We start from the raw sequence: 23231 nt of genomic DNA on the forward strand, positions 1-23231 counted from the left end.
CATGTGGCAGGCTTAGGGCATCTGCTGACGCCACAGCCAGTGAACGCTGGAGCTGGCGCTGACCCGCAGCCGCACGCAGCTCCGCCCCGGCCTCTTGCTGCGTTGCTCCACGTTTGTTTGCCCTAGGATCAGCACTTGGCAAATCCAGAGTGTCTGAGGCTGAGTCCACCGCTCTGAGCGGGGCCCCCCACTAGCCTGAGAGAGATGGGAACAGGGGGAGCTGGCCTGCCAGGGGGGCTGCAGGCCCCTCAGAGCTCTAGACGGTCAGTCAGGAACGGGGTCCCTCGGCCCCGGAAGGCCAGGCGGGGAGGGGCTGGCGCTGTGCTGTGCCTGCCGCCGATTCGGGAGGACTTGATCGAGGCCCCCCCCCCCCCTTGCCCTTGGGAGACAGGGCGGCAGCGGGCCCTGGGGGACAGCGCAGGCTGTGTCTCGGGGTGTCCGGGGGCTCCGGCCATGGGATGTGGGTGGTCACAGGCCTGGGTTCTCCCCACAGATGCCCGTCTATGTCACCGGGATCACCAACAACCAGAACCCTTTCTCCTTCGGCAACGCCGTGCCAGGCCTGACCTTCCACTGGTCTGTCACCAAGCGAGACGTCCTGGATGTCCGGGGGCGGCATCACGAGGTACTCACCGCCCCCCCAGAGACCCCACCCTCCATCCCAGATGACAGCCTGTCACGCCCGCGTGAGGCTTCCTTGTCTGCAGCCACGCTGTCCCTCCCCGGGGTCCTTCCCCCCTCCAGCTCCTCACGTGCCTCCAGCTCCCCTCTCGTGGGTCCCAGGACAGGCTGCAGCCTTTTCATCTTACCCTCCTTCTTGCCGACTAGCCGCACCGCCCAGGGGCTTGGAGGCAACCTGCAGGTGGAAGCAGCAAAAATGACAGCCGGGTGGGACAGTCATGCAGGTCCCAGGACGCCAGGAGTCCTGGTTGGGGGTCCCCAGTCTGTAGCTTCTGACCCCCTTTCTAGGATGTCACCTGCCGCTGGCAGCCCTGGAGTTTTCTCCAGGTGTATCCCAGGGCCTACCCCGTCCCCTTAGGCTCCCTAGGGGGTGGCTGGCCCCTTCCCAGGTCTGTGCTGGAAGGTGCTGGAGAGACACGCTGCCCCGTGTGTGAGCTGAGGCCCGTGCGTGGGGAGGCGGACATGCCCGGGTGACCCAGTCAGTGGGCTGTGCAGCCGGCCCGGGTGACCCAGTCAGTGGGCTGTGCAGCGGGCACTGGCCCTGTGACTCCAGGCAGTGACCCCAGGTGGGCCTCGGTCACATGGGGCCTGAGCGCAGCTGCTTCCCGGGGTCTCTCCTTGTCTCATTTGTGGACAGTGGGGGCCTGGAGAGGGGATCAGACAGGGGATGGGGTCTCTTAGAGGCTGCCTGAAGTTCATATAGTGTAAGACCAGTACCCCCCACCCCCTGACCCCGTGGGACCAGATCTTGTCCCCAGACCATCCCCACGGTACCCGGGCACGTGACTTCTTCACAAGTACCCCATAACAAGGGGTACTTAACAAGCCTGGCGCCGTCTGGGTGATCTGCCCCGAGCCCTGCAGCCAAGGCTCCGAGAAGTCCTGTGTGAGGACGCTGGCGGGGCCCTCCTCTCCCGCGGGGCCCTCCTCTCCCGCGGGTCCTGGGAACGGCGTGAATCGCAGCATGGGGCACCCCACGTGCGTGCCGGGGTTGGCAGCCCCCCACTGGGGTGGGAGGGCAGCGGGGTGACAACAGGCGGATGGCTCGGGGGGTCTGGGGCACCTGCCCCGTGGGGGAGCTGGGCCCGGGCCCCCTCGGGACGTCCCGTGTCTGTTGCAGGCGTCGCTCCGGCTGCCGTCACAGTACAACTTCGCCATGAACGTGCTCGGCCGGGCGAAGGGCCGCACTGGGCTGAGGGTGGTGGTCAAGGCCCTGGACCCCACCGCTGGGCAGCTGCTGGGCCTCGCCAAAGAGCTCTCTGATGAGATCCAGATCCAGGTGAGGGGCGGGCGGGCAGGGGCCGCTGTCAGTGGGGGAGTGCCGGCCAGCCCAGGGCCCTGCTCCCCCATGGCGTGTGGGCACACGTTGGGGGGGGCTGGGGGCCTGCCCTGGGGGGCGCTTGGCCTGTGGGGAGCTGCGGTGAGGCTGGCGGGGCCTGAGCTGGGGCTCCGAGGTGCCGTGGGAGCCCAGGGCTGGGGCGACCCAGGGCTTCGTGGAGGGGAGGCGTTTGGGGCTGGGAGGGCCTGGCGGGGGCGGGGGGCGGGGACTCGGCCCATGCAGAGCCTGGAGGTCTGCAGTAGCTCGATGTGCTTCCAGAGCAGGAGCTGACTCTGAGCTCAGAGTGGGGTGCCTTCTGGGGGAAAGAGGCTGGAAAATCTGAGCTGGGCATGCGTCTAATCGCCTGTATTTCACAAGCGCTCGTGGAGGACGAGACGCAGGCAGACGCGTGCCCCCTGCTTCCTGGGCCGGGTCCTGCGAAGCCCACGGGGCAGGTATTCCCAGGAAACAGGCATTGGAGGGTCCCAGAAGGCCTCGAGGGCTGTGCCCCAGGAGACAGGGTGTGACCCCAACGTTCACAGATGGGACCTGAGCCTCAGGACGGAGGCGGCCTGCTCAGGGCCCCTCGAGGGGGCAGTGGCAAGACGGCGCTGTCCACCCAGGCCTGGCACACGGCGCTCTCCTGCTCCCCTGCCCTGAGCGTGTTTAGTTAGGGACCCTCTCCGGCTCATGTGAGACTCACTGGTGTCCTGACCTTGTGCGTGAGTGCTCAGCCGTGTCTGACTCGTTGCAGTCCTATGGACTGTAGCCCGCCGGGCTCCTCTGTCCGTGGGATTCTCCAGACAAGAACACTGGAGTGGGTTGCCATTTCCTACTTCAGGGAATCTTCCCGACCCAGGGATCGAACCCAGGTCTCCTGCATCGCAGGCAGATTCTTTATCCCTTGAGCCATCAAGGAAGCCCTTAAATGTAATGTCTGGGTCCCCCTAAATTGAAAAGAAAGACTGAAAGCGACTCCTAGATACATGAGGAAAGACACAGGTTCAGACCCTCTCTTCAAGAGGAAACAAGCCATTTCTAGGTCAGGCACACGCCCCACGCAGGGTGAAGAAGCGCATTTCAGAGAGGTGCCTGTCTGCCCAGCCCCGCCCCCGACTCCTGCCTGCGTGTGCTTACACAGACTCACACACACACACACACACACACAGACTCACACACACACACAGACACACAGATACAGAGACACACACACATAGACACACAGACTCACACACACACAGATACAGAGACACACAGACTCACACACACACACACAGATACAGAGACACACAGACTCACACACACACACAGATACAGAGACACACAGACACACACAGATACAGAGACACAGACACACAGACTCACACACACTCAGACACACACAGATACAGAGACACACAGACTCACACACACACAGATACAGAGACACACAGACTCACACACACACACACAGATACAGAGACACACAGACACACACAGACATACACACACACACACACACACACACACGTTCCTCCCAACTGAAAGCAAAGCGCAGCGAATTCTGACCCCTGTCCTAGAATTAGAGACAGGGCTTCGCATCTTCTGAATTCTGTGACCTCAGTGGGGTCATTTAGCAGCTCCGTGTCTCGGTTTCCCTGGCTGACAGCAGGTAACTTTCGAGCGCATTGGAAACTCAGACGCTGGATCCAGCCCACAGAGGTGTTTTATTTGGCTCACTCAGTGCTTCGAAACAGTCTTTTATTTGCTGCCAATGTTGAAACAGAGGAAGATTTTGTCTAAAAGCCCAGTGTGCGGCTTGTCCTGGAGACGTGGAGTGACGCCAGCAGCCCAAGTGGCAGCGGACGAGACAGCCTCTCACTGACGGAGCTGCGCCCCCAGGTCACAGCCCCCAGGCCCCCTCGTCGCCCAGACGAGACAGCCTCTCACTGACGGAGCTGCGCCCCCAGGTCGCGGCCCCCAGGCCCCCTCGTCGCCCAGACGAGACAGCCTCTCACTGACGGAGCTGTGCCCCCAGGTCGCGGCCCCCAGGCCCCCTCGTCGCCCAGACGAGACAGCCTCTCACTGACGGAGCTGCGCCCCCAGGTCGCGGCCCCCAGGCCCCCTCGTCGCCCAGACGAGACAGCCTCTCACTGACGGAGCTGCGCCCCCAGGTCGCGGCCCCCAGGCCCCCTCGTCGCCCTGACCCCGCGGCCGTGCACTGTGCTGCCGGCTCTGGCGCCCCTCGGCAGGTCACGGGGCAGGAGAGGAAGGCCCCCCTTGTGCCTTCGGCTCTGTGTCTGTCGGGGGGACCGCAGGGGTTACCTGCCCGGGAGCGGCGGGAGGGGCCTGTCTGGGCGTGTGCTTGCTGTGTGATGCTCAGCCTGTGAGGCAGCTTCTCTCTGGGAGCCGTCGGCCCGCGGACGGGTTCACCTGGGTCCGGAGCCCAGTGCAGCCCCTGAGGCCCTGTGCAGGGAGCCCCGCCCCTCCATAGTGCCCCCGCGTCCCCAGCTCCGGGAGGCGAGCGCGCCAAGGATGCTTCCCTCGGGGCCCTCTTTACTGATGAGGAAGGCGCGCCTGAGTGTGCGGTCAGAGCAGCGGCTGGGCGGCAGGGGACGTAGGCCAGCTTCCTCTTCAGAAATCACCTGTTCGGTTTTAGACACAGGCCCTCGGAGCGCCCAGGTGGCCTGATCGTATCAGAAGGCAGCGGGGAGCCCCAAAGTGTGCTCAGCGCCCAGGCTCAGGGTCAAGGGTGCCAGCAGCCCGCGGGTCCTCAGGGAGAGGGCCTTAGCAGGGCGTGGGCGCAGTGGGCTGCGTGCAGAGAGCCGTCTGGAGTCCCCGGGGGAGGGCTGCCTCGTGGGCTTGGGGCTGCCGGGGAGGGGCAGGATCAGATCCCCCCAACATCGTCAGGTGTATCAGCCACTGGCCGGAGGTCACCAGGCACCCTGTCCCGGTTCTGTGCGGATTCGGCAGGAGCCTGGCAGGCAGAGAGGGTGCCTGGCGGGTGGTTCTGGGAAAGGCCGATGTGGAGAGCATGTCTGGCTAGGGGAAGGAGAATTCAGACAGAGCCTCCCCAGCCTGGCAGCGTCGCCAAGCAGGGCCCCGGGCCCCATTGCTGCATGTGCCGCCTTCCACACACACACCCTGAGAGCTCGCACCCCCGACCCCGTGAAGAGCCCCGGGGGCCTCCCCACCGTGCCTGCTGCCCCTGCCCAGCACGCCCTCGGGCTCTTCACGCTCGGTGCTCGCTGCCCACCCCCCAGCTCCTGGCAGCGCTGGCCCCAGGGTCTCTCGGCCCACGGGAGGCACGCCGACCCTGCACGTGCTTCTGGGGATCACAGGAGAACGGAACTGTCCTTCTCCCCCAGGTGTTTGAAAAGCTGCGGCTGCTGAGCCCTGAAATAGAAGCGGAACACGTGCTCATGTCACCAAACTCATTCATCAAGCTCCAGACAAACAGGTACGTGACTCAGCACGGCTTCCGTCCGAGGCTCGTTTGTCAAAGCCAGCAGGAGCCGTGCGTGCCGAGGGCCAGCCGCAGTGCCCTGCCATCCCCCTCCTCCTCCCGGCCACGGGGACGACCCCTGCTCGTCTGCAGCATCTCCCCGTGGGCCCTTCTCTTCCTCCCTGCGGCCCAGAACTTCTCACACTTTCTATACAAACCCGCTTCTTCAAAGAGGGGCAAGTGCCAGCTTGGAGGGGTTCAGTCTCTCGAATGCCCTGTCTTTAAGACTTGCCACTCAATGTGGTCTGGGAATTGGGGCATCAGCTGGTGGGTGGGGCATGTGAAAAATGCAGATCTCGGCCCTTCCTGGGTAGTGGAGATGCCGTGAATGCTGAGCAGTGGGTTCTGAAGCCTGTGGGCACACCAGACCCCTGCCCTGTGTTCTAAGGTGGTGCTTTGGGTAGCGATGCCTCGTGTGTGAACTGCAGTTGCAAAGTCGGGAACTGCAAGGACATTGGAGAAACACACCACACACACACACACACACACACACACACACGGTGGGCACACAGCCAGAAGTGTCAGCGCCCGGCTCTGGGCTGGACTCTGGATCCAAGACGGAGGACAGCGTTGCCCTAGAGGAATCTGGTGGGGGAGAGGGGAGTGTCATGTGAGATGGGTTGTAATGGTCCGAAGCCACAGCCCAAAGGAGCGCCTTCCGTGCCAGGATTCTGGGGAGGCACGGCCCCCGTGGACAGACAGGAGTCGGGTCTCAGGGGATGTGTAGGAGTCCTGCAGGTTAAGAGGAGGGCGTCGGCGGAGGGAACAGGAATATGAGGCAGAAGTGGTGACATTTGCTTAAGGAGTCGTCTGCGGAGGATTTGTGGGGCTGCGGCACAGAGGGTGCCGGGGGGCGGGCCTGGGAGCTTTTCCTTCCTTCCTTTCCTTGTAACATCATGAATATGTAAAAGAGCAAAGGAGCCCGCGTCATTTGCCTTCTCTCTGGTGCACATTATTGGTAGTTTCCCGCACCGCATTCTTATTATAGCAGTGACCAGTTTTTATCCGGTTATTGGCCTTTGGAAATAGGACAGGGCCGGGCCCTCACTCCCGTTTCATAGCTGAGCAAGCTGAGGCTGGGAGAGGGGACTGGTGTGTCTGAAGACGCACAGTTGCTGGTGGGCCGTTGGGACTGCCTTTGGGCGCCATCCGGCTCAGAGACGCGGGCTTCTCATGTCAGTGGCGTCCCTTATCGCAGAGCGCAGGCTCTCGGCTTCAGCAGTTGCGGCTCACAGGCTGTAGGGCGCAAGCTCAGTAGTCGTGGTGTATGAGCTTAGCTGGTCCATGCACGTGGAATCTCCGCAGACCAGGATAGAGCCCGTGTGCCCTGCCCTGGCAGGGAGATTTTTATCCACTGAGCCACCAGGGAAGCCTTTACATGGGAGGCTCTCTTGACTGCAAGCGTCCGTGCAGCTCATGAGACCCTCAGCTCCCACACCCTTCCCGCAGACTGGCCACGGAGGGTGCTACTCTACTGGGAACCCTTGGTTTTCCAAATGAGGTTTCCCATCGGTGGCCAGTGAGCCGCAGCAGGCTGTGCGTGGGGACCTGGTGCATGGTGACACCAGAACTGTGCTTTTTTTTTCTCCTGTGAGCAGCAGGACTCCTGAACCCCAGGCCCCTCTCCCTGACCATCTTACTGCTGTTGAAGGCGAGCATGAGTGTGTTTTGTTTTCCCAAGGGATGGCGCCGCCTCTCTGAGCTACCGCGTCCTGGATGGGCCGGAGAAGGTTCCTGTCGTGCATGTGGACGAGAAGGGCTTCCTGGCATCAGGGTCCGTGATCGGGACGTCCATGGTCGAAGTGACTGCCCAGGAAGCTTTCGGGGCCAACCAGACCGTCATTGTTGCTGTCAAGGTAGGATCTCGTCTGCCTCCGTTTTGGAATAATAAAAGCAGAAGTACTGTATTCCCTTTGAGGTGTGCAAGTAAATATACTCACCTTCTAGCCAAGAAATTGTAAGAAACTATTAAAGGTCCTAGGTGAGACTATAAAGAAAGCTGAGCACCAAAGAACTGATGCTTTTGAACTGTGGTGTTGGAGAAGACTCTTGAGAGTCTCTTGGACTGAAAGGAGATCCAACCAGTCAATCCTACAGGAGATCAGCCCTGAATACTCATTGGAAGGACTGACGCTGAAGCTCCAATACTCTGGCCACATGATGCAAAGAGCTGACTCACTGGAAAAGACCCTGGTGCTGGGAGAGATTGAGGGTGGGAAGAGAAGGGGACGCAAGAGGTTGAGGTGGTTGGATGGCATCACGACTCAATGGACATGAGTTTGAGCAAGCTCTGGGAGATGGTGAAGGGCAGGGAAGCACGGCGTGCTGCAGTCCGTGGGGTTGCAGAGAGTCAGCCACGACTGAGCAGCTGAACAACAACAGGTGAGAAGCTGCAGCATCTCCTGGGTGTCAGAGCAAAGGTCCTTGGAAATGGTTGGTGGCAGTGAGCTCCTTCCCTGGCTGAGTGACTGTGGCCCAGAGCCGTCCGAGCCTTGCGGGACTGGTAGCCCCGTGTCCTGACCGGCCAGCGGGGCCTGGGTCAGCAGACACCTGAGCACGATGAACTCAGCGTGTGCTGTGTGCTGACCCAGAAAGCACTGGTGACAGACAGCTCTGGGAGGGTGAGGAGGCCCGTCTCACAGGCGAGGCCCTCGAGCCGCCGAGCGCTGCCCGGTGGCTGGGAGTCAGGCTCTGGGCTCCAGCCCGGGTTGGTGCCCGCTGGTGCCCCCCACACCCAGCATGCCCGTGCCCCCTGCCGCTCTGTGCTCCCTAAGACAGGAATGTTTTCCTGGGCGTCCCCCGGATCGGGTCCCAGGGTTTATCCTGAACGGAATTTTCTCTGCACATCTCATCACAACCACAATGTAATCCTCGCTGACAGAGCAAATACATGTCCTCTTGAATATTAATATTTAGACTCTGCTTGGGTCCTGGGCCTCTTTCCTTATTAGTATCTTTTTGTTTCAAGATGGGCATCTGGCAGGGAACCCTCAACCCTAGTTTCTGAGTAAGCGAAAGTGACTGCCGACTTGTCCCGTGTCACCAGATGGCATTGAGTGCCAACTGTGCGCCCATCCCTGGAAACAGGGGCTTTGAGGGGCTGGCTTTTTGGCCACGATGGATTTTACTGGAGACAGAGAACCAAGGCGGCTCTCTAAGGAGCTTGGGTTCCCAGGCTCCCGAAAGCCATCATCCCTTCCTTTCGCATCCCCCCTTTCCCTGGAGCACCTCTAGGCACCTCTGCAGCAGGCAGTGTCCCCCAGATACCACCGCCGTCCGAGCAGACATTGCTTCTACTTTAAATGCCTGGAGAGCCAGGTCCTCCGACGTGGCCCAGCATTCAAGGCCCAGGGGATATTTTTGCAACATGAATAATGATCTAATTTTTCACAGTCATGGACTCTGACTCTTGTGGGTTAGATTTCCTCGGAATGAGGCCAGCCACCGCGGGGAGGAGGAGGGCCAGCATCTGGGCTGGGACACTCTCTCCATGACCCCAAGTCGGTCTAGCCCCCAGGCGTCCTGAGCCGGGAGCAGCTGGAGCGGGCACCCGTCCTCGGGAGCGGGCTCTCTGGGGAGGCGTCCCTGGCACAGTTGTCACCGCACCTGCTTGCCATCCCCAGGTGTCCCCTGTTTCCTACCTGAGGATCTCCATGAGCCCCGCCTTGCACACCCGGAACAAGGAGGCTCTGGCGGCCCTGCCCCTGGGAGTGACTGTGACCTTCACCGTCCACTTCCACGACAACTCCGGAGATGTCTTCCACGCTCACAACTCCATCCTCAACTTTGCAACTAACAGGTAGGCAGTGGGCCCCCCGCGTTCCCCACGCGGAGTCACATCTCCATCAGATCCAGATCTGACTCACACAGATGACTGATAACCCTGCAGAGAGGCCAGCGCTGCTGAAGGATGAGTTCATCACTCATGGTTCCCAAGAGCAGGGAGTTCGCCCCACTCTCAGGACCCCAGGAGAAGCACTGGGCTCGGCCAGGCAGCAGGACTGAGGGGCCACTGCCGAGAGTCTTGATTATCATGAGACAGAAAGTCATTCGGCAGGGACGTCCCCTAATGCCCAAGAAGCAGAACCCAGAGGTCGGGGCTTGTGGCTGGAGGTTTGCACTAAGATTTCGTGGAAGCTGGAGGCGCAGACAACCCTGGCCCTGCAGTCTGGAGTGCGGCGCTCGCTGCTTTCTCTACAAAAGCCGATCGGAGAAGGCACAAGCCTTCCAACGCTCAGGTGTCGGTGAGGACGGAGTCCGGCGGTCACTGACCTGCTGTGTGCAGGCCCGCCTACGTGCCATCTCGCTGACTCTTCAGTGATGCCCGTTTGTAGAGGCCCAGAGAGGTCAAGCCACTTGTCTCAGGCCACACAGCCAGAGAGTAGGGTTTGAATACCAGGTCCCAGGTGCGCTGCAAGGGTAGTTCTTTTCTGCTGACACTTTGGGACTAGAACTGCAGCCTCAGGCCGAATATGAGGGAGAGGGGAGTGGTCTCCAGGAAAGAGAGCCGTGGCCCCAGGCTAGGCCTGCCGGCCTGTGAGCCCACTGGAGCAGCAGTTTTCAAAGTGTGGTCCCCACACGGCAGCATCACACTGCCTGGGAGCCCTTAATGCATGCTCTCAGGGCACCTGGTGGAACAAGGCCTTCGGGTGATTGTCAGGGCTGAGGACCACCGTGCCAAGGGATGTAGGCCAAGCCAGGAGGAGTTGAGAGGGGCCTCAGACCCGGAAGGAGGCAGCAGGGCTCCAGAGCCTCCTCTCCAGCCACAGCAGGTCGTGAGCAGGAGCTGGTGACCACTGCAGCCCGCGGGCCCTGGAGCAGACGTGTGCCCCGCGCTAGCACACCCGGGGCCAGGCCCTGGGAAAGTGGGGTCTGGAGTCAGGCCTGGGTCCAGTCCGGCTCTGCCCTCTCTGGGCCCCGTGAGCCTGGATGGACAGGTCACCCCTCCAGGCTGCCGTGTCTACACCTGCCGTGTGGGAAAGTGGCCTCGTCCCCCGGGCCACCAGCTGAGGCTGTGGTCACGAGGGCCTCTGGCCTGCAGGGTGCTCCATGCACACAGCAGGGCGTCTGCAGGTCTGGGGCACAGGCCGCCCCTCGTCCAGAAGTCACATGGGCCCTTCCATGGCTGGGACATCCGTCTCCACGAGAGCGGTCAGGGCTTGGGCAGCGGGCGCGCGGGGAGGGAGGCCATGGAGCAGGGGCCCTGACCCTCCACTTGCTCAGCCCACCCGTCCCTCCCAGCTCGCAGGGGCTGTCGTTCCCCGAGTGCCCACGTGTGCCCGCACGCCTGGGCTGACCTTAGCTCTTTCCAGCTGCTGACTGGGTTTGCTGCTCGCATCAAGCCTGTGATGTGGGTACATGGTCAGCCCCACTCAGCAGAGGAGAAAGCAGGTGGGCAGGGGCGATGCCCTTGTCCCAGTTACCCGATTGAGGGCTGCCCGTGCCCCCAGAGTGTCCAGGTTCCCTGCTCGGGCGGGCTGGGAGCACAGCTTCATCACCTGCTCTGGGCCTCGGCCTCCCCATGGGACATGGGGGTGCTGAAGCTGGCCGTCCTGTCTGGGCCGTGGATGGTGGGGGAGTCCGGCTGGTATGGCCTGCAGCCCCCTCACCTAGAACAGCTGCTCCGTGAACCTGAGCCAGGCGGCATCAGGGCGCAGTGGGCAGGCGTGGGGGCCCAGCCGGGGCCCTCCCTGGGAGCTGGGGCCGCTCCCGAGACTGAGAGCCACGTCTCCCGTGCCGCAGGGACGAGTTCGTGCAGATCGGGAAGGGCGTCGCCAACAACACCTGCGTGATCCGCACGGTCAGCGTGGGCCTGACGCTGCTCAGGGCGTGGGACGCGGCGCACGGCGGCCTCTCCGACTTCGTCCCGCTGCCCGTCCTGCAGGCCATCTCCCCCGACCTGTCCGGGGCGGTGGTGGTGGGGGACGTCCTCTGTCTGGCCACGGTTCTGGTCGGCCCGGAAGGTACAAGGGGGTCCGGCCGAGGGAGGCGTGTCTTGGGTTGGGAGGTGGGAAGGGCTGCTCTGGCCCCCGGGGCCGGTGTGCACGTGGAGCTTGGTGAGGTTCTGGAGCGGGCATCAGAAAACCGCTATCCCGACCGGGGCCAGCCAGCATCCTCTCTCTGCACTGGGCTGTAACTGGTGCTCGGCCACACCCGCCAGCTCCCCGTGTCAGTGGCCGCTCTCATCTGCGTGCTGAGTGGCAGCATCAGAGACAGTCAGGCATGTCCAGCCCAAGTACTTACTGTCTGGCCTTTTACAGGGACCTGGTGGCTCAGAGGGTAAAGAATCAGCCTGCAATGCAGAGACGTGGGTTCCATCCCTGGGTGGGGAAGGTCCCCTGGAGGAGGGCATGGCCGCCCACTCCAGCGTTCTTGCCTGGAGAATCCCATGGACAGAGGAGCCTGGCGGGCTACGGGCCAGGGGCTTGCAAAAGAGTCGATAGGACTTTAGTTGCGACTAAGCAACGATAACAACAAACTCATTTTAAAATGAAGTTACACACTGCCTGTAAAGAAAAGCAAATATTATTTGCCACAAATAGAAGGTGGTTGTTGAATGTTCTCCTCGTGTTTATTATATAACAAGGTTGGCTTTTCACTAAGGACCGCCGTCTAGTGACAGTGCAGAGTCTGCCACCTGGCTTGTTAGTGTAAAAAGGACTGCATAGCAGGGTGGCTGAGTGGGGGCGATGCTGGGGCTGGCACGCAGCGAGCCGGCCCTGGAGGACCAGCGCCCGGGTCACCCCAGAATGGGATATGACCGTGAAGTTTCCGGGCGGAGGCATTGGGCAGGGGCCCTGGCCACTCAGGGAGCAGGTGGCCATGGCCAGGAGCCAGGGGAGGAGCGGGGGGCTTGGGGCAGCAGGGACGCTGCCCGGGGACCCAGGTAAGATGGGAACAGCTGGAGTGTGAGGCGTGGGAAAGACAGTCACGCGCAGTTTCCCCTCCCAGGAGTCGCCGGGACCTGGAGTTCGTCAGCCAGCAGCGTCCTCCACGTCGACCCCAAGACAGGCGTGGCCCTCGCCCGGCAGGCAGGCTCCGTGACCGTCTACTATGAGGTCGCCGGGCACCTGAGGACCTATAAGGAGGTGGGCTTCGGGCACATGTGTTTGACCCCCTGGGGGTGGAAAGCTCGGCTTGCCTGCTGACTGCTTCTCTTCTCCATGTAAGAAGCTCCAGTGCCCCGTGAGGCAGTTGGCTGGGGGTCATGAGCCTGGTGGGGGGGGCGGGCAGGCCCCTCCTCGCAGGCCACCGGCCCCCCGGTCTACAGCGGTGGAAGGACAGAGGCGGGCTCTTGGGGGCATCCCTGCGCCCACGTCACCTCCATGGAGCCCCATGGGCAGGACTGTCCGCGTGGGCATCCCCTGGGGTGTGGCGGCCGTGGGCGGCCCCGTGCAGCGATTTGGCGTCACCGGCAAAGCTAGCCTCCCCCAGCGAGTCACCTTTCAAGTCTCTGTGGAGGCGAACAAGACCGCTTTCTCTCCTGTCTATCTCCAGCCGAGAATGAATCAATGAGCGGAGTCTGGCTGCGTTCCACACGTCTCATTTTCCGAGCAGCGTGTGCTCCGTGGAACCCAGCAGTGTCACCTAATAGCGGGCGTGTTCAGCACTGCTGCTGGGGCGAGTTAGCGCAGACAGAGGCACCGTGTGACCGACGGAGCGGTGCCTCCCACCCCGAGAAGCCCGGGAGGGCAGCTGGACAGGCTTGGGAGAGGGGGGCTGGCAGAGCAGGGCGCCACCCGGCAAACGCAGGCAGGCTTTGAGAGCCAGCTCTGGGGCTGGAACTCAGGGTGTGGAGCAGCGGAGGCTGCTTTGCAATCGGATCAGTTTAGTTCAGTCGCTCAGTCGTTTTTGTGACCCCATGGACTGCAGCATGCCAGGCCCCCCTGTCCATCACAACATGCATTCAATTCCAGGTCCCTCCTAGCGTGGTTAGGTGTGATGGCTCGGGGGCCAGGCTGTGTGGGTTCAAATCCCAGCTGGTCATGGAGAGGCGATGTGACCTTGGGCTCTCTGTGCCTCAGTTTTCTTACTGGCAAAATGGGGCTGACGTTGTGTGAAATGAATGAGTCGTTCACGGGTATGAAGCCCTTAGGATGATACTTGGCGCATCACTCGTGCTTCATGGATATGAGCTGCTGCTGTTCGGGGTGAGGACGTTGTAACTTAGGCCAGATGCAGCAGGGATTCATCAGAGAATTTTTTTTAAGGCCAAGAGTGATGTTGATCAGAGGTGCATTTGGAAAGATTGCCGGGTGCCCGGCTGAGTCCAGGAGCCCGAGGGAGGGGGCAGTGAGGCCTGGCGCCCGTGGGTGAGGCAGACTGAGGGTTTGGAGACGCTCAGGAGGGAGGATCATCAGAGCTCAGTGACCATTCGGGAGGAGGAAGCCTTGGGAGTGAGTGTCCAGGTCTGGCCTGGGCGACAGGAGGGGAGCAGAGAGGGGAGCAGGGAGGCAGGGCGGAGCTGGGGGCGGGTGACGGGGGTTTGAGGTGGTTGTGGCTCCTCCAGGCCGGGCTGGGGCCCACACAGCTGGGCGGCTGTGTCAGGAGCTCCAGGGCTGAACGCTGGAGACGGCAAAGGGTGGGGGCGTGGGGGGTCTGCAGCCCTAGAGGCGGCGGGACCACACAGGGCCTCCCGGAGCAGCAGCCAAGTGGAGCCTGGCCTGGGGCCTCTCCCCAGGGCAGGGGCGGAGGTGTTGCAGGGGAGGGGTGAGTGGAGAAAGACCACCCCTCAAAATGCCCGTGTGAGCCTGCAGTTTGGTCAGGCTGGTTCATCTTGAATAAATGGCACTGAAGTAAACTAGGTCCTTCTCTCTTCGCTGAAAGATTAATTAACCGAGCTGACGTACGGAGAAGCGGTCGTAGCTGTCGGGAACCAGAGTCCCCGGTCCACCCCCGACAGCCGCGTGATTTCAGGCCTGATGTTGACCCTGCCCCGTGCTGGGAGAGGCAGCTGGCTCTGAGGGGGCGTCCACCCAGGCTGGGGTCTAGCCCAGCTGTGCCCCATGCAAGCAAATCACGTGGCCACGGAGCCTCGGTCTTGCCCCCTGGACCGTGGAAAGGGCAGTACCTGATCCTGGGCGCTCAACGACCCACCCCGGCTTCCTCCCCAGATCGTGGTCAACCTGCCTCAGAGAATCGTGGCCCGGTACGCCCGCCCCGTCCAGAGCAGCTTCCAGGAGGTCTTGGCCTCCAAAGTGATGGTCACCGTGGGAGACCGGAGCTCCAACCTGAGAGGTAGGGAGTGAGGGGCTAGGAGGCCTGGGGGGCCCTGCCGGGCTGGGGAGCAGACCCTTCAGATGGGTTTCTGTGCCCTTCCTGCCCAGACTTGCCTCGCCCACTCTTGGGAGCGCATTTAACCCCCGCTGGCCCACTCCTCCTGGCTCTTTAGAAATTCGAGTCCTCCGCAGGCAGAGGCAGTGAGGGACGTTTCTGAAGGCCGTGCTGAGACACTGCCCGCTTCTGGGCTCGGCGACGCAGTGTCAGCCCTGGGCACCCAGCTGGAGAAAGCCTCACCCTGCCACCACACAGCCCTGAAAAGCTGGCCTAGCAGGCCTCACCACTCATTCTGATTTCCGTAATTCTCCCAAGTCCTGCATGGAATAGTCAACCTCCTCCCCTGCCCACGACAGCCCTGGACAGCAACTGCCAGAAATCAGTGCGTCCGCGTGCTGTGCTGTGCTTAATCACTTAGCCGTGGCCAGCTCCTTGCAGCCCCATGGACAGGGTACCAATGGGGAACCGAAGTCCAGGGATGAATTGCCATTTCCCCTGGTGGCTCAGTGGTAAAGAACCCGCCTGTCAGTGCAGGAGACGCAGGACCTGAGTGTTCAATCCCTGGGTCTGAAAGATCCCCTGGAGGAGGGCATGACAACCCGCTCCAGTATTCTTGCCTGGAGAATCCCATGGACAGAGGAGCCTGGTGGGCTACCGTCCGGGGGGTCACAGAGTCAGACACACACGCCGGCTGTCAGGAGCAGACGACATGCATGAGTGGGCCAGACCCAGCTGCCCGGCCTCTGGACGCTCTCTGGACGCAGGCTCTGAACAAGCGCTGACATGGCCTGTTCCCTCAGCCTTTATAAGCTGCGGTCAAGAGGGCTGTGGGTGCGGGTCTGGTTCTCGGAGCAGCCGGCCCCCGCGTGGTCTGCTCTGGCGTCCTGTGTTGGGCTCCGCGGGCGAGGGCTGAGGTGGGGGCCCCGGGGGCCTGGGTGCGGCGCCCCTCACCGCCTGCCCTACTCCCCCCCCACCCCCGTCTGCAGGCGAGTGCTCCCCCGGCCAGGTGGCAGGCATTGCGGCCCTGCGCCCAGAAGCCCTCCTCTCCTGCCAGCTGCAGTTCAAGCAGGACGTCTTCGACTTCCCGGCACGAGAGGTCTTCACCGCGGAGCCCGAGTTTGACGCCGCCCTGGGTGAGCCTGCGGGTCTGGAGGGGAACGGGAGCTGCACGGTGGGTGTGCCCGCGCTGTGTCGGGCTCACAACGGCCGTCTGTCCGGGGCAGGCCCCGTACCTGTCAGGAGCCTGACCTGGGGATGGATGTGGTCGTCCTGGCCTCCGGGTTACTGCGACCTCCGGGAGGGTTCGCGTTCCTATGCCAGGTGCCGGCCTCCCCCAGTGGCTGCCTCCACCCCCGGAGAGGACGTGCTTCTGAGCTGAGAAACCTGGTCCAAGGCCTTTCCTGCTCTTTGCAGCTCAGAGCTTGGAGGCTGCTCCCCTCAAGACTTGGGAAGGAAGGTGGTGCCCTGCGCTGCCGGCATGATGAGGCTCAGGGTGGGGCTCGCTCCGTGGAGGCAGGGCCTTTATTCACTCTTAGAGTCCCGGGCGTCTCTGGAGTGTAGCTGCTCCACAGACCTGCTGACCGGAGCCGGGGAGCTGGTGGCCGGCCCCACGGGCTGGCCCTGAGAGGAGGGCCGCCCTCACAGGGAGCCGGGACAGCTCAGAACATTCCCCGTGACGAGCCTGCGTGGCGCCCAGCTCCAGTCAGAGCTGCCGTGAGCGTCTCCGTGGACGGGCGTGCAGCACGTTGCTCGGCTCTCTCTGAGGACGCGCGGCCCGGCGCCACCCGGCGAGTTTGGCTGTAGCCGGAGGCCAGGCCCCCCTCTGCCCACTCCGTATCTGTCCCTCCGGCTGCTGTCTGGGGTCTGGGCCGCACCTGCAGGCACACTGCGTGCAGGACCGAGCTGGGGCTCAGCGCCGAGTAGGCTCTCGGCTGTCCCAGGCCCTGTGGATCGGCCAGCACAGCCCCACACGGGGTTGATGTTACCCCCACTTGAAGGACACAGAGTCAGCCAGGAAGCCAGCTCGCCTGGGGGCTCCCCACTGGTGAAGGTGGGGGAGGAGGAAAGGAAGGGACTGGCCTCGAGGCGCCTGGCTGGCAGGAACACGGGGGGAGACCCCATCCCAGGCGCCCTGGTCCCCAGCTCACGGAGCCTCCCCAGGCGCCCTCAGCACTGTTCATTCAGCCCAGGAACCTGCTGCGGGCCAGGCGCGGACCCCAAATAGTCCCAGCCAGGCCACCGTAGAGCCTCCTGCAGCACCCGGGGCGTCAGCTATAGAGGAGTCAGCCCCGCTGGGTGTGGGGCCAACGTTGGGTCTTGGTGTCAGTTCAGCCTTCCCTCTCTCCCGCTCTGAGCGAGCCTGGTGGGGCCCCAAGATTCAGAGATGGACCTGGTATTCCTGCCCCAGGGGAGTCCGTGAACAGAGAACTCCAGGACAGTCGGGAGCTCTGGGCCCAGAAAGGGGGCCCAGGGTGGGCGGGGACACTGAAGAGGGACTTCCCAGGAGGCCCCTGGAGGAGGGCGTGCCTCACCTGGGCTCCAAAGGATGCACAGGAGTCCTCCAGGGAGAAGGAACGGCGGCAGGGCCTGGGTGGGGAGGGGACCGGGCAGAACGGCGCCCCTGTCTCTGCAGGCCGGTCCCTGGGGGCCTGGGTGGGGAGGCACCAGGGGAACGGCGCCCCTGTCTCTGCAGGCCGGTCCCTGGGGGCCTGGGTGGGGAGGGGACCGGGCAGAACGGCGCCCCTGTCTCTGCAGGCCGGTCCCTGGGGGCCTGGGTGGGGAGGCACCAGGGGAACGGCGCCCCTGTCTCTGCAGGCCGGTCCCTGGGGGCCTGGGTGGGGAGGGGACCCGGCAGAACGGCGCCCCTGTCTCTGCAGGCCGGTCCCTGGGGGCCTGGGTGGGGAGGCACCAGGGGAACGGCGCCCCTGTCTCTGCAGGCCGGTCCCTGGGGGCCTGGGTGGGGAGGCACCAGGGGAACGGCGCCCCTGTCTCTGCAGGCCGGTCCCTGGGGGCCTGGGTGGGGAGGCACCAGGGGAACGGCGCCCCTGTCTCTGCAGGCCGGTCCCTGGGGGCCTGGGTGGGGAGGCACCAGGGGAACGGCGCCCCTGTCTCTGCAGGCCGGTCCCTGGGGGCCTGGGTGGGGAGGCGCCTGGGTGGGGAGACACCAGGGGAACGGCGCCCCTGTCTGGGTGGGGAAGGCACTGGGGGAACCGCGTCTCTGTCTTCGCAGGCCGGTACGTCTGCTCGGTGACGATGCTCCAGCTGACAGACCAGCAGCTGAAGCACCTGAGCCTGAAGAGGACGGCGCTGCTGGTCACAGCGTCCCTCCCGGGCAGCCCCTCCCCTGCGGAGCAGGTCGGGGCCGAGGTGCCCTTCAGCCCCGGGCTTTACGCCGACCAGGCCGAAATCCTTCTGAGCAACCACTACAGCAGCTCCGAGGTGAAGGTCTTTGGCGCCATGGAGGTTCTGGAGCACCTGGAGGTGAGCGGTGAGCAGGGGGGAGCCAAGGCCTCCGGAAGGAGCAGGAGGCGGGGAGGAGCAGCTGCCCCCGTGAAGTCCTGGGCTGCCCTCTCTGAAATGAGGGCCGAGTTAGACACTCTCGACCATTCTTTTTCCCAGAGCAGAGTCACTGTCTCTCGTTGTTCAGTCGCTCAGTCGCGTCCGACTCTGTGACCCCATGGGCTGCAGAGGCCAGGCCTCCCTGTCCATCACCATCTCCCAGAGTTTACCCAGGCTCCTGTCCATCGAGTCGGTGATGCCATCCAGCCACCTCCTCCTCTGTCTCCCCTTCTCCTCCTGCCTCTGTCTTTCCGGGCATCAGGGTCTTTTCCAGTGCTGTCTGTCGGCCCGTATGATGGTGTGAAGGGTCGTGGCTGCTCCTGTCCCCCGCAGCGCGTGCTCAGCAAACGTGTCACGTGTCCGCGAATGAGCTCAGTGCAGGACGCGTGGTGGCCGAGAGCAGGGCGAGGAGCTCTGAGCCCTCACCTGTCGCAGACCCTGCTCACCTGTGGGCAGCAGGTCCCCAGCTCTGGGCCTGGGCCACGCTGGGTGCTGAAGGGGGTTCCGGGGCCCGGCAGGGTGGGAGGAGCCCGGGGCGCCGTGTGCAGGGCTCGCGGGGTCTCCTGGGCCTGCTCTCTGCAGCCTTGGCTCCGGAGTGAGACAGGGATGAATTGGCTGCTGACAGGGAGGGTCTGCTGGGCCCTGGGCAGGGCTGCTGGCATCTGATAGCCCATTGACCAGAGCTCCGGCCGCCCCCTCGGGAAGCGGAGTTTGGGGATCACTTACATAGCGCAGCATTATTTAAAAGGAGCTGTTGATTAGAATTCCGTGATACTGATTTGTTCTTTTAAAAAACACCCAGCCTAGACCGCGTGCTCCTCTGACTTCGAGGGTTGCACGCCTGTCAGCTGGGTGTGCCCAGGTACCAGGGCCGCATGAGTGTCAGGAAGAAGTAGGGGCGCGCCCCTCAGCCCTGGGGCCCCCCCGGGGGTGCAGTGGTGAGCCCACCTGCCAATGCAGGATGCAAGAGATGCAGGTTCCATCCCTGGGTCAGGAAGATCTGCTAGAGGAGGGCATGACAACCCACTCCAGTATTCTCGCCTGGAGAATCCCGTGGACAGAGGAGCCTGGTGGGCTACGGTCCACGGGGTCGTGGAGAGTTGGACACGACTGAGCCGGCATTCACATCCTCAGCCCTGACGTCTCTCCCAGGTGAAGTCGGGGTCCCCGGCCGTGCTGGCCTTCGTGAAGGAGAAGTCTCTGGGGCTGCCGAGCTTCGTCACCTACACAGTCGGCATCTCGGACCCCACGGCCGGCAGCCAGGGGCCTCTGTCCACCGCCCTGACCTTCTCCAGCCCCAGCACTAACCAGGCTGTCACCATCCCAGTCACTGTGGCCTTTGTGATGGACCGCCGAGGCCCGGGTGCTCGTGAGTCATGGGACAGGGCCCCGGGGGGAGGGCAGTCAGCGTGGTCCAGCCAGGAGCGGCACCCGGGAGTCTGGGGGCGGGAGGAGCAGAAGCACACGTGCCCCGCAGTGAGTGAACGAGCCACGGTCAGGCAGGCTTTGCTCCCCTCGCCCCCCATCTGCACTCACAGGCAGCTGGAGGGGCTCTCGTAAAATGTGGCTAGCTTGTACCGCTTGAGCACGGCCTTGGCTTCCGGGGCGTGCCCCTGAAGGGGTGGAAGCTGAGCCTCCTCCCTGCTCCAGGAGGCAGGGTCCTGGGCCCAGGGCAGGTGGGTTCAAGCAGCCAGAGACGGCCGGGGGCGGGCCCCGGGCTGACTGGGCCCTGACCCAGCCCCTGGCCCGCTGAGCATGGGCACAGCTCTCAGGCTCTGCGGGCGCTTTGGTGACCGTGTCCCTGGACTGCAGATGGCGCCGGGCTCTTCCAGCACGTCCTGGACTCCTACCAGGCCATGTTCTTCACGCTCTTCGCCCTGTTGGCCGGGACGGCGGTCATGATCATAGGTGAGCTGGGCACGCTGTGTCCCCCCGTCCGTCTGCCCCGCCCTCCCCGCCCCCACTCTAATAGCCGCTCGTGTCTCTCTCAGCCTACCATGCGATCTGCGCGCCCCGGGAGCCCCCCGCCACGCCAGCCCTCTCCCCGAGAGCCAGCCCTCAGCACAGCCCCCACTGTGAGTAGCCACCCTGCGGAGCAGTCCGGAGGTGGGGGGACCCCGGGTCTCATGAGGCCCGGCCCTGGGCGTGAGTTGTGAGCCCCAGGGCGCAGGTCCGGGTGCTGGTGGGGGACGTCGGTCCTGGGCAAGGAGAGCTTTCCCTGGGGCAGACTGGGCAAGATGGAGGGGCTGGGGCCAGGGACCCTGGGTCTGCCGGTGTACCGGCAGAGAGGCTGGTTCCCGCCCTCTGGCGCCGCTTCCTAGGGCTCCCAGCGCGGGGTGGATGGGCTGACTCAGAGGTGAGGGTTTGGGCGGTCCCGAGGAGATAATGCTCAGAGAAGAACTGCATGACTCACTCCTCTTCATAATCCAGCTGTCTCTGCGATGCTGAGGCCCCGCGAGTGGCGTCCCCTCGGCTGTGCAGTGTACAACCTGCACCGCTGTACATGGCGGCCCTGTGTCTCCCGATTCCCTTTCAAGGGTTCCCTCCTCTACACAGAGAATCCTTGAGGGGGTGTCTGCTGACCTGCACGGGGGCATGGCCTGGCTTCAAGGGGCCTGTGAGCTTCTTGGAAGGGGACACAGCTTTGTGTATAGATGCATCTTGCTGGGTAGCAAGACCGTCCGTGTGTCCTGGGCTCTAGAATCACAGCCCTCATCCAGGCTGCCTCTCGGGCCTGTGACGGCCAGGGGAGGCCGTGGACCGCTCAGCAGCTCGCCTCCCTCTGTCGACACGGATCACGGCACACGCCTCCCTGCTTCACGGGAGCCGTGGCGGGGGCTTCACCTTGCCTCCCGAGCACTCCAGACCCTTCCACCCACACATGTGGGAGTCTGTCCCTGCAGCCTTCACTGCCCGGAGGGACAGGCCCCTTTCCCCGAGTGCCCCCGGATGGAACGCGGCCTTGGGATCCTGAGTCTCTGCCCAGCAGGCTGTGCGCTCTGGGAGGTCCGGGTTGTGGCCCAGGCCCCTGCCTGTGCCGCTTGGGAGGCCCCTGTGGACCCCGCCTACCGGCCTGGGAGCCTGGGCCTCTTCCTGACCATCGTCTGGCGCGGGCCTGCGGGGCCTGGGGGCGTCGAGGTCTCCCTTCCGCTGACCACGTCTCTCTTCCTGCCTAGATTTTGCTGCCTCGTCACCAACACCTTTCAACGCACTGCCTCCTGCCCGCCGATCCAGCCCCGCCTCGGGGCTGTGGAGCCCTTCGTACCCGTCCCACTAGGCAGCAGGCCGAGGCCCCGGGCCCCCACCGCCCCGGGACAGGCCTGCCGGGTCCAGCCTGGAGCGAGCCCCGGCCCCAGCCGCCATCGCCGCCGCCCCCTGCCTGGAACTGGAGTCTAGGCTGTGCCCAGGAGCTCAATCTCACATGTAGGAATTTAAGTTTGTTGTTTGGCGGTGGGTTGCTTTTATTGTTGTTTTGTTTTACTCAGAGTCTTGCCGAGGTGAATACTTTGGCTCCCTCCTCGACCTGTCGTCTGGGGCTTCTCAAAGCACACGCAGCTTTTATTTTGGAGTCTCTAGAATCACACCGTTCTCAGGACTCAGAGCAGGTGGCAGTCTGTGGACCAAGGGTCTGTAGATGCTGTGACAGCCATGTTCTCAGGGAAAGGACTTTGTCAGTGATGTTTCTTATTTGTGTGAGTTCTTTTCTCTCTGGAAACCCGACATTTCCCCTCTGTCCAGCTCCTGCTGGGAAATGACTGGAGCGAATGGACGCGAGTGACCGGGGCCACCCCAGGGCAACATGAGGAGCCTCAGGGCTGGGCCAAGGCGCCCAGATCAGCCTTGGGGGCTCCTGAAACTCCCGGAGCTGGGCAGCTTGCCTCCTGCCCCCACCGAGGGCCGCTGTGAACCGACAGTCTCCTCTGTGGTTCTTTGTTTTCCCTGGCGGTGAACTGGGCCTCCGCCCCGGGGGACAGCCCGTCCTGCCTGTCCCGGCTTCCCTATCAGCGCGGGGGCCTCAGAGTCGTAATCAGGGAGACGTCCTTGACCTGGAGCCAGGCACCACCCGTGTGGTCAGCCCCCTGCCCCCGCACAGACCCGTGTTCTCCGCCGCTCCTCCCGTACCAAGCGCCTCGCGGATCTGAGCCTCCGCCGCCCTGCGGGACGGCCTCCCTCAAGGCAGCTCCCAGACGGGCCAGGGAGGAGGCGGCTTGGAAAACAGCCTCCCGCCCAGCCCTCATCCATGCAGCAGCTGAGACCTCTAGGACGCGGCCCTACCGTGGCCGGGGAGCTGGGCTGCCCCCAGGAAGCCCAAGAGCCCGGCACGCATGGGCCCTGCCGTGGGGCCCCCAGCTTTGACCCTGAGCCATATGCCCGAGTCTGCCTCAGTCCTTCGGGGCTGGACCACGCAATTTATTTTTTTAAAGCTAGAGACAGGAAGAATTGTGCCTTGGCGTATTACTTGAGCTCAAACTGACAACTTGGATGTAAATAGGCGCATTTCTACTTGGTTTATTTAATAAAGCTCAGTTTAATTTCTTAACACGAGTGTGATTATTGCCGGAATCCCATGCGTCCTGCCGGGACCTGACCCAGGCCTGGTGTTGCTGTTTCCTGTTGTGTGAATATGGGGAGCGGGTCTGTTCCATGGGCCTCTCGTCTCTGGCTGCACACCCAGGCCTCCCTCCCCTCTGAGGGATCTCTGTGACCATCACCAGCCCCACTGCCCCACCCTGGCTGGTCCAGCCTCGAGGATGGGAACGGACCTGGTTCTAGTATGTCTCCAGAATCTGGTCCACAGGAACACCTAGAACACATTTAACTGATACCATATGCCCCTGGTGGCTCAGACGGTAAAGAGTGTGCCTGCAATGTGGGAGACCCAGGACAGAGGAGAATGGAGAATCTCCTCTAGAG

The 23231-nt window shown here is 63.3% G+C and overlaps 1 protein-coding gene across 1 annotated transcript in view; it reads left to right on the forward strand.

Moving 5' to 3' along the window:
• NUP210 (nucleoporin 210) overlaps positions 1-22857 on the forward strand; it is an 88728-nt gene extending 65871 nt beyond the window's left edge. The window contains exons 27-40 of the mRNA XM_043886453.1: positions 494-625; positions 1802-1960; positions 5347-5438; positions 7165-7339; positions 9107-9282; positions 11226-11446; positions 12435-12571; positions 14597-14720; positions 15746-15892; positions 17989-18239; positions 19470-19686; positions 20130-20225; positions 20309-20392; positions 21494-22857. Of these exons, the coding sequence (XP_043742388.1) occupies positions 494-625; positions 1802-1960; positions 5347-5438; positions 7165-7339; positions 9107-9282; positions 11226-11446; positions 12435-12571; positions 14597-14720; positions 15746-15892; positions 17989-18239; positions 19470-19686; positions 20130-20225; positions 20309-20392; positions 21494-21594 (2112 nt within the window). The 3' untranslated portion in view covers positions 21595-22857. The remainder of the gene's footprint in view (positions 1-493; positions 626-1801; positions 1961-5346; positions 5439-7164; positions 7340-9106; positions 9283-11225; positions 11447-12434; positions 12572-14596; positions 14721-15745; positions 15893-17988; positions 18240-19469; positions 19687-20129; positions 20226-20308; positions 20393-21493) is intronic.
• Positions 22858-23231: the final 374 nt, after the last annotated feature.

Source organism: Cervus elaphus, chromosome 24 (assembly GCF_910594005.1).
Source record: "Cervus elaphus chromosome 24, mCerEla1.1, whole genome shotgun sequence".
Classification (NCBI taxonomy): Eukaryota; Metazoa; Chordata; class Mammalia; order Artiodactyla; family Cervidae; genus Cervus; species Cervus elaphus.